The sequence below is a fragment of the Lactuca virosa genome, chromosome 4, assembly GCF_052849685.1.
Source record: "Lactuca virosa cultivar CGN04683 chromosome 4, Lactuca_virosa_CGN04683_v6, whole genome shotgun sequence".
In the NCBI taxonomy this organism is placed as follows: Eukaryota; Viridiplantae; Streptophyta; class Magnoliopsida; order Asterales; family Asteraceae; genus Lactuca; species Lactuca virosa.
The window spans coordinates 285224266-285235306 of NC_136429.1; the positions used below are offsets into that span (position 1 = coordinate 285224266).

At 35.3% G+C, this 11041-nt stretch overlaps 1 protein-coding gene across 1 annotated transcript; it reads left to right on the forward strand.

Annotated features, from left to right (window-relative positions):
• Positions 1 to 9859: 9859 nt before the first annotated feature.
• LOC145108351 (thioredoxin H-type-like) lies at positions 9860 to 10715 on the forward strand. Its single transcript, XM_079045372.1, has 3 exons — positions 9860 to 10048; positions 10228 to 10350; positions 10444 to 10715. The coding sequence occupies exons 1-3, from the start codon at positions 9962 to 9964 to the stop codon at positions 10594 to 10596; spliced, it is 363 nt and encodes a 120-aa protein (XP_078901498.1). The 5' UTR covers positions 9860 to 9961; the 3' UTR covers positions 10597 to 10715.
• Positions 10716 to 11041: the final 326 nt, after the last annotated feature.

An 11041-nucleotide genomic window follows, 5' to 3' on the forward strand; every position in this document is an offset into this window, starting at 1 on the left:
ATGACTAACATAGATAGAGGGTTAGAAATATAGTAGGGTGAATATGATGTGTTCCAGGTCAGATCTTTTCCAATCGCGCAAAGGAGACAACATATGGCTAATAGATAGAAAGAATTGCATAGAGATAGAGTTGCATATGTTGCATTCCAGGTCGGATATGTTCCAATCACGCAGAGGAGGCAACATATGACTGACAAATAGAAAGCAAGAAAATAATTTCCTACAGACCTACTTTATCAGAACCCCCCGGTCACCCTATCAGTACCGGAATTAAGGACATAAGTCCGTACATCGAGGAAATGTTGAGCCACAATTCTAGATACATATGACTTTAATGTATCTCGCAAGATCCCTTATTTATCTCACTGCTCAATCAATCCGAGCGTCGTATGGTCAGTCCAAACGAAACTATCTAAGTCCACACTGTCAAGTCCCTTCATTGTCAATCTATGTCTAGTCCTTTTGAATCCTTCGTGCCTACCAGCACATTGAACACAGAGTCTCAACAATTCAGCTTCAGTACCTTACACGCATCTCATATTGCCCTTTAGCACTAAACTTCATATCACTTCCCGAAAACACTTACCAAAGAAGAAATATTTTTGGATTTTTTTTTAAAATTTTAAAATTTTTTATTTCTCCCCCTTAATTTGTGCATGGGGAAGAATGAAAAAAAAAATGTCTTCAAAACGCATCATTTTAAGAGAAACTCAGGAGTATCGAGAAGAAAACTCAAACCGTAATTCACCAATGGAAGTTGCATCCAGATGATCTGAGAACAGCACGCATATTTCAATCTCGGAACAGATCCAAAAATTCTTCACATCATTAAGTACAATCACCATTTGTGATCCTCTTCTTTCTTCCTTTCCCACAGAGGACACATACCCTCACTTAAAATTATGAATGTTGTACAGTTGAGAGATGCCTCATATCATGTGCCTGGAACAGCCATTATCAATAAACCGGAGTCTGATGATATTCCTCCATAGCCGCTCCAGCACATAGAGCGGGATCAGTTGGTCTTTGGAACCCAGTCCATTTTGAAGCTGAGTTGACCTTTATCATCTACACAAGGTACTCTCTCCCACGACATATCCTATTTATCAGACACAGAAGATTCAGAAATGTTAGAATCATTAGAAGATTTGGGAATATGAACCTTTGGTACCCATCTGTAGTTGGGTTTAACCCATTTCTTGTTCGATCGGATGGATGCCTTATCACTTGCTTTTGAACTTGAAACTGACGGTTGAGATGGCTTTGACCTAACCGATATTGGTTTAACTGGACCATCTCTTGAATTTTGCTTCTTGTCCGTCATTCCTTTCTTGTCCTTGGGAGTTTGATTCTTGCCCTTCTTCGTGTTCCAGTCACCATTGCGTAATTGTGACCTGGAAGGGTTTCTTTTGAAAGATCTCCCTCTTGGCGAGTTCTGCCAACCTTGTGCATAGTAGGGAACATATGCACGATTTGGACAATTTATGGCAATGTGTCCAGGTGTTCCATAGTGGAAACAAGTCTGTTTCTTCACGTAGAAGTTGTTTCTGCATGTCCTTGGTAGCATGCCCATGCATTGTTTCTGATTGTTCCCACATGCACACATGCAACAAGCAGTCTATTTCGCTTTTTTTGGTGGCCTATATTTACCAACAGCAGGTTTATTAGAAGTAACTAAATTAAAAGCAACAGATTCGGAGTTTAAGGAGACATTGGTTTGACAATCAATAGAATCAACAGAACTAGAATTATTTATGTTCACCTTGTTCTCATCTTCCACTACTTTACCTGCACATGAAGTAGAAGAATTAGTATCCTTCACCTTAATATTCTCAGTTGTGTCTGATTGTTCAGTCTTAACTGAAGCTGGAACAGGGGGCGGACCAAACTGAGCAGGTGTCTCTTCCTCATTGATTTCAAGGGGTGGGTTATAGTTGTCATTGAAGGGAGGTGGAACACCATGATACCCTAGACCCTTAGTTTGATTATCTTTAAATTTTAATTGTTTTTCTATCATAGACACAACTACCTCACTTAACACGTCAAATTTCTTAAAGTTGAATTCAGCATCTTTATATTTAGCTTTCAATGCATCAAGTTCGGCAGTTGATTTGGCAATTTCCTTTTTAGCATAGTTTTAATTTTCACATTTATTACTATATTCTTATTGAATTTTTCTAAAGTCCTTGGTTTTGGCCTCTAGTTGTTCTTTTAAAGGTTTTTGGGCCTTCCTAAGTGTATATCCTTCATATTTAAGGTCCTCAATTTCCTTTTTTAATAAATCATGTTGATCACGATAAAGTTTAATTTTAGCTTCACAAGACTTAGAACATGAAGCTTCATTGACCTTGGTGATTAAGGAACTCATTGTTTACAAAAAATGTCCTTTGACTTGAAACCTCGAAAGTCAAACTTAAAACTTAAAAGTTAAACGAGAAATTCAAAGTTAAGAGTCAAAAATCAACTTTGAAAGTCAAAGGTCAAAAAAGAAAGTCAAAATTCAAACTTAGAAGTTAAAAGTCGAAAGTCAGAATTTTAGGCCGAAAACGAAAAATTCAAGACCAAAAACGAGAGTATTTGACCAAAACCAAGAGTATTTGACGAAATACGTGACTTTTTGACCAAATACGAAGCTTTAATCTCGAAAACGAGGCTATTGGATCGAAAATGTGATTTTTGGGCTGCAAACAAGCCAAAATATTGAAAATTCGAATTTGTAACCGAAAATGCGAAGCCTCTTGATCCAGACCGAGAAGACTTGCACCGAAATCTAGCTTCTGACCGAAAATGCGAAGACCTAAATCGGAACGGAACACGTGCGAGCCGAGAACTCCGAGGACGAGAACTGGCGAACCGAAAACTTCCGAAGCCGCTCCACCGCAAACCCTCGCACCGAGAACTCGGACATGTTCCACCGCAAACTGCTGACCGCAAACTCGCTTTCGGCCGAAAAATCATCGGAAACCCTAGACCGAGACCAAGATTAGCCGCCTGGGTCTCGCAGATTCCGTCCAAAAACACGAAATTTTCAACTTTTTGACGCAAAACTCGATCTTAAACTCAAAATTATGAAGAACACAAAGAACAAACAGCCAATATTTCTTCCAAAACAAATCAAAAACGCCAAAACCTTCAACAAAAAGTCCAAAAACGTTGAATATCTTGCCAAATTGATTGATACGATCCTTGCTCTGATACCACTCGTAAGTCCCTAAATCGGCTTGATGTATCAATCAGATCCACTAGATGGTGCGGAATCCCAATCAAGTGGATGATGCAAGATAGAGTGAGAAGAAGAACAACAACAACAAGTTGAATCTTAAATGCACACAATGAATTGATTGATAATCTGGTACAGATTCACACACACACACACGTTCTCTCTTGTTTCTCTCTCTAGAACACGCTCTCAACAAAGGCAGCCCCAAATCACGTTCCCTCCTCTCTAACTTACATCATCACGCCTACAATTATACTATATATATATATATATATATATATATATATATATATATATATATATATATATGGAAAAAACCCAAGCCCAAAACCCAATAGCTAGACCGAAATCACATGTGATTTAGGTCCAACCAACCTAAAACCCAAGACTGTTTTATGCCCTAGACCGAAAACTATAAATGCCTAGAAAAACAAAGTATAAACCATAAATTTAGACCCAACACCACCCTAAACCACCATTCCACCACCCAAACACCTCCTTATACCTCCCTCTTGAACAACCAACACCTCCCTCACATCTCCCCTCTCTCCCTCTCACTGTTTTTGTCGAAAAAGGGAAGAAAACTCATAATCGCCACCCTCCTGCCACCTTCAAACCTCCACTGCCACCGTCATGTCTCCACCACTAAACCATCACCACCACCCACTATTTTGGTGTTACTACTCTGCAAAGTGTTCCCCCACCACCTCCTCCCATCCACCTCTCGTCGGAGCTGCCAACAGAAGGAAGAAACAAGGGCAACAACATCAAACTGCCAACCTGTCACCTGCACTGTCGCTGCTGTAAAACCATCGACCACCACCGACAATCAGCACCTCCACCATCGTAAGTCCCTCCTCACTCCACCTCCTTGCTCGATTATTACTCCTTCGTGCATTACCGAAGCCACATAACCATTTATGTTATTTTTCTCGCGATCGTATATGGAACCGAACAGGTATACCCTTCTGTGTAACTCAACAGTTCAAACATCATTACAATTTAAATACATGCAGTCCTCCAACTTCAAATTTGTCCAACTTAGGTCCCTCCCTCTTTCAAATTATTTTCAAAATGATCCCAAGACCACGAAACTTTAAATAAAATGTTCAAAACTTACTCCCAGTTTGGAAAAATCTTTTCAATTAAATCCCAAGTTTAATATAAAATTTAATATATATATATATATATATATATATATATATATATATATATAAACATTAGACTATTAACTTTTTAGAAATTATTAATTATATTTAGGATTAAATAAATTTCGGACTTATTTAAAAATTGTGGAAAATATTAAAATAAATTTTTAGATAAAATTTATTTAAATAAAATTTGAATTTACAAAACTTGGGAAATTATTCAATAAATCATTATACTTAGTCAAAATACCGAAGATTTCGACTTCAAGACAAAAAACAACCCTAAGTTTTATCAACTGTTTAAACAAGTTTCGTACACTTTTACGCTTACGCTTATCAGTTATACTTGTCTTCCATCCGTTTATCCGTATTTGCGGTTACTAAGTACAACCTTGGCAGATAACTTTATCCGTATATCTGTATGTTTGTTTATCCGTTATCCGTACAACTTTGTCACTATAAACTTTAACTAGATTTCATTATGTAGAAACCACAGTTTAGATTTCCATCTTTATCAAACATTTCCAAACATAATTTTACTTACAACAAAGGCAATACTTTTTAGATCATATTAAAAGTATCATTATTTCAGAAAACCTATAACACTCACCAACCTTTGTGTTGACCCTCAAACTTACATGCATTCTCAGGAGATCATTAGACAAACGTTCAGGCAGAAGATTGGTCATGGATTACAGACGAGCTAGCTATCTAGTTTTTGTTATCTGCTTACATGTTTAAGGAAACTACTGTACTATTATTATCTGTAAGAACCATATATTCAAACTTAATGATGGAATACAAATGTTGTTTTATTTATCGTTGTACTTGTGCTATATATTCAGTTTATATGTGATCCATGAACTTAGTCGTACAGCCCGACATGTTCCGCCTCGGTGGGGGTGTGACACTTATGGTTTTTGTGGGAATGTTTTATGAAAATGAAAAATTTTGTTTTGACTTTTGGGATGTTACAGTTAGCCCATTTATTATGTTCGTTAGATAGCCCATTGTTGTACATTAAGACCAATTGTATCTTTCATATATATATATATATATATATATATATATATATATATATATATATATATATATATATATATATATATATATATATATTACGCGTAAAGGCTTTATGCCTCTTAATGAGAAATTATGTAATGCAACACCTTTGACAATTAACAACTGTCAAACATCGAGTTATAACTACCAAAAAACTATACTCAAGTTAAAAAAAATTAGTAAATAATTAATTAAATTATAATTGCAAATGTCCTAAAAATACTAATTAATGTGAAAAAGCCCCAAGCCCAAAACCTAATATTGTGATTGTCCTTAAAATTATTTGTGTGATTGTCCTAAAATTACTAATTAATCGGAAAAGCTCAAATCACAATCTTTGACAATTAATTTCTTATAATTATCTCTATAATCAATATCAAAATACTATAGTTATGGATAGATTGCCATAGACGCAGAAAGGGATGATGATTGGTTCGTAAGAGAAAATGAAAGTGACAGTGGTAGAGATGGAAGAATGTGGTAGTGGTGAAATCTAAAGGGGATAGAGAAACAAAATCGTAGGCGAGATATCCCAAAGAAAAAGAGAGATGAAAATATATTTTAAGGGGTGTGGGTGGATGAACTCTTTTATATTTTAGGGATAATGACTTGAGAGGGTAACCAACTATACCCTTTGTATATATTTGGTCACTTAAATTTTTTTTGGTGCACTGGTAACCCTTAAACTTGTTATTTTGCTTAAAACACACCACTATTACCTACAATAACGGATAAAACATGCTTTGGGGGTTTGAGTTTCACCTACAATGATATTACCGGTGCCATCTCCGAGTATCTTCTCCTGCCACCAAAATCATAACATGAACTTACAGATGAAGATGAAATCGTTTGCAGTTGTGTTCTTAAAATCGAAGTTAATGAAGATAAAGATGAACCCACGATTTCCTCCTTCAGATTTGTGTTCCTGAAATCAATTTCCTCGTTCAAATTTTCATTCTTGAAAATGAACACAGATGAAGATAAACATGAATACACAAAATCCCTAGCTTAAAAACTCATTTTTTTGGTAAAAGATGAAATTGTTTGTAGTTGTGTTCCTGAAACCGAAGCTGATGAAGATAAAGATGAACCCTTGATTTCCCCCTTCAGATTTGTGTTCCTGAAAATGAACTCAGATGAGGATAAACATGAACACACAAAAACCTCAGCTTCAAAACCCTACTACAAACGACAACTTTCAAAATCGAGTTTTGCACACAACTACAAACAATTTCATCTTTCAAAACTCGATTTTTCCGGTAAACGATGGCAGATCTGGAGTTCTTCGTTAAATGAAATCAAGAACTCATTTTTGTTTTCGGATTTCCTAACTAGATTCTCAAACAACTCCATTTTAGAACATGTGTATCTGCAACACCCAAACTCGAACCTCAAGAAACCTTAAACGATTTTAAAAACCCATTTGAATCTAGAGATTTCTGATCTCTGCAGAACAATGATGTGTGCGTTGGATGTGTTTCAAATGATAAAGAGAGAATTTGGGTTTAAGTTCTTGAGTTCTTTATCTTCCTCTTCAAGATTCAAAATTTCACACAAACACTAAGAACACACAGTTAGGTGTGTTTTGTGAGTTCATTTTCAGATTTTTGGGTTCGATTCCTTCTCACACAAACACGAGCTTCTGTGTTTTATTGAAAGAATTAAGATTTGATGATGAAAATTTTCAAATCGAATTTTGAGTTCATCTGATTCTTGTGCTTATCTATTTTTGGGTTTTTAACATTTCCGGTAAAAAAGAGGTCTCGCCGGAAAATCGAGTTTGACCCGAGAAGATGATCGGAAAATCATGCTTGGCTCGAAATAACACTGGAAACTGACAAAACCCACTATTACCGGTCATACACGTTTCAACAAGTTTAATGGTTAATAAAACACGGAAAATAATTTAGTGAACAAATATGACCAAAAGCTAAAGTACATTACCCTCTCAAGTCATTATCCATATATTTTATAAGGGATAATGACTTAAAAGAGTAACATATTTTTCGACTTGTACAGATTTAGTCACTGAGTTTTTTTTCCCATTATTCTTATTAAATTGTTCAAAACACATCCTTATAACCTGCTACAGAAGGTTTAGCCAGTTTGCGGTGTTCTTGTGAGCTCCGGCGAGGATCCGTCATCTTCTTCGACGATTCTCCGACCAAACATGAATTTTCCGGCGACTTTGTCATCTCCAGAAACCAACGAGTTTGAAGGGTTCCAAATTCGTGGGTTTTCAAAGAAGGAGACCATGGCATATCTGGAGTTCTTGGTTGCAAAAACCCAAGAACTCATATTTCGATTTCGACAGAAAGAGGGTTGTGAAGATGAAGGGGCTGTGAAGTTTAAAAGGAAAACCATCAGAAACCAAGATCTAACACCATCAGAAATTCCAAAGCTCGATTTCTTCGATTTCTTGTATGAACTCGATTCAGATTTGTGTGTGTTGGATTCGAGTTCTGGGTTCATAAATCGAAACAGAAAACAAAATATAATTATCTTCAAGTTATGTGTGAAGATTTGAACGATCTGTGTGTTCTTGAACAAAAATCGTGTGTTTGTGTTCATCGATTTTCATATATGGGAAAATCGAATGAAAGATATCCGAAGATTTGATAATCGATGTGTGTGTTATTAAACAAAAATCATGTGTATGTTCTTGAACAATAATCGTGTTTGATCTGATTCGAGTTCCATTTTCATTTTCCCTGGTCGATGTGTGTTCTTGAGCAAAAATCGATGTTTGTGTGTGTGTTCATCTTCTTTCCGGAAATCAGATGATCTTCAAGGTATATGTATGTGTGTTCATCTAATGTGTGTTCTTCTTCACAGAAATAAAAAATCAATGTGTGTGTATTCGTCTTCTTCATAGAAATCAAACGATCTCCAAAAGTGTTCGTATGTATGTGTTCATGCTTGAACATCAGATCTGGGTTTATTGAAACGATTTTCAGATGTGTTCATGCTTGACTTTGGAACGACACACATATACTCATCTGATGTGTATGTATGTATGTATGTGTTCGTCACAGATCTTGAGTTCATGAGAAAAGATAAGAAAAAGAAAGGGAGAATAGAAGCTGAAACAGATTTGATGTATTTGTGTTCATCTTCGTTGGAAAATCATGAACACCGGAAATCAGATGTGTGTGTGTTCATCTTCTTTCAGGAAATCAGATGATCTTCAAGGTATATGTATGTGTGTTCATCTGATGTGTGTTCTTCTTCACAGAAATAAAAAATCGATGTGTGTGTATCCGTCTTCTTCATAGAAATCAAACGATATCCAAAAGTGTTCGTATGTATGTGTTCATGCTTGAACATCAGATCTGGGTTTATTGAAACGATTTTCAGATGTGTTCATGCTTGATTTTGGAACGACACACATATACTCATCTGATGTGTATGTATGTATGTGTTCATCACAGATCTTGAGTTCATGAGAAAAGGTAAGAAAAAGAAAGGGGAGAATAGAAGTTGAAATAGATTTGATGTATTTGTGTTCATCTTCATTGGAAAATCATGAACGCCGGAGGCTCGCCGAAGAAGATGGTTGGATCATCGTCGGAGGTGTCAAATACGCCGAAAACCGGCTAAACCTCCGATAGCAGATCATAAGGATGTAATTTGAACAATTCAACAAATTCAATAAGAAAATATTGACAAAAAAAACTCAGCGACTAATTGTGTAGAAATCAAGAAATATATTACCTTTTAAGTCATTATCCTATTTTATAACCACTAAAGTATCTGTTAAAAGATGTGGTATAAAAGTTTTTCTAAAGTTTGTCACAAACCAAGTCCATATTATTTTGGATTAATAACGTAAGTTGGAAATCTTTTAAACCTTATTCACAAAAGTCAACAAGTTATATGGGCCAAAAGAATAGTGTATTTTAAATATAAAATGATGCTTTTTTGAATATTGAAGGAATATATATTATAAGATTTTTCAAAAGTTGCATTTATTTTGCTTCAAATTTGTCACAAACCAAGTCCATATAAACTACTATATTCTGGATCATTTTATAAGTGAGAAAAATTTTAAATCTTATTCGCAAAAATCAACAAACTACATGGATCAAAAAAATAGTGTATTTTAACTATAACATTTTTTTTTTTTTGAATTATTGAAGGAATATATATTAAGATTTTTTAAAATTACACTTATTTCTTTTATTTATCCATTGTGAAAATGCTATATTCCTTTTGAACGGCCACGCAAACGCGTGCGTCACGTTTTAAGATGCGCGTTTTCTTTTCGCCATTCACTGAACGAATTTTGAATTTTAAATATGCGTTTTACACTTTCAGGGGTATTTCTGTAATTATGACAAACCTTTATTCGAAAACCGACATACTGAGGGGTATTTATGGAAATATAATCCAGTATGAGAGGGATGTCCCCCTATATAAAGAGGAGTTCGGCTCCACAATCTTCATTCATTCTCGAAGCTTTAACAAAACTCATTTGTAAGCTACAGAAATTCGAATTAGGTTGCCTTCAAGACAAGTTTTCATAAAAAAAATGGCAACGGAAGGAGTTGTGATCGGCTGCCACACCGTCGAGCAATGGGAGGAGCAGTTTCAGAAGCACGTCGGTTCTGAGAAATTGGTAACCCTAATCTACTTGTTATACTCCTCTGCTTAGAAATTAATCCTGTTTTCTTATATTGATTTACATGTTATGCATTCATGTCTGTTCTTTTTCTTGAATTCGATATCGGAAGTGTTGAATTAAAGATCTTGGACCTTAAATGGCATACTTTAACATTTGAATGGTGTTCTTGACAGGTGGTTGTAGATTTCACAGCCTCATGGTGTGGTCCTTGCCGTGTGATTGCCCCAATTTTGGCTGAATTTGCTAAAAAGAAACCCCATGTTACCTTCCTTAAGGTTGATGTTGATGAACTTGAGGTAAATTTCCTCCTATCATCTTTCATATTCCGATTGTTTGAGGGTTATTTTGGGTATTTAGAAATAAGCAATTTGTGTTTCTTGGTGTTACAGACCATAGCTCAGAAGTATTCAATTGAGGCAATGCCAACATTCCTGTTCCTCAAGAATGGAGAGATAGTGGACAAAGTTGTGGGTGCTAAGAAAGATGATCTCCATGCTTGCATTGTTAAGCATGAAGGAGCTGCTGCTTCTTTAACTGTTTAATGTTAATGTAGAAGTCTACTCATGCTAAAACTCTTTAATCTTAGCAATTGTGTGTGTAAACCTTGTTTATAACTTGTGGTTTGATCTATATACATAAATGGAAGTTATTGTTGTTTCAAGATTAGGGCTTTAAGTTGAAGGGGTTTGGATTGTTTTTAGGAAATAAACTATTGGAAATGTCTTTAAATTGTCAAGAAGTAATAAAAAAATATTATAAAATGGAATAATTTTGGAATTTTATTTTAGGTATCAGGTGTTGTACTCCATAATGATGGATTGAGTGTTCAAGTCTCGTCTGAGACATAGGATTTAGGAGGAGTAGTTTAGAAATATATTGTATTTGCCGTTAAAAAAAAAAAAACTAATACATTTTGTATCCAAGTTGTAGTTAACGTTGTATTAAAGCTGATTACAAACATTGTCATTTTTTTGAAATGATAACCAA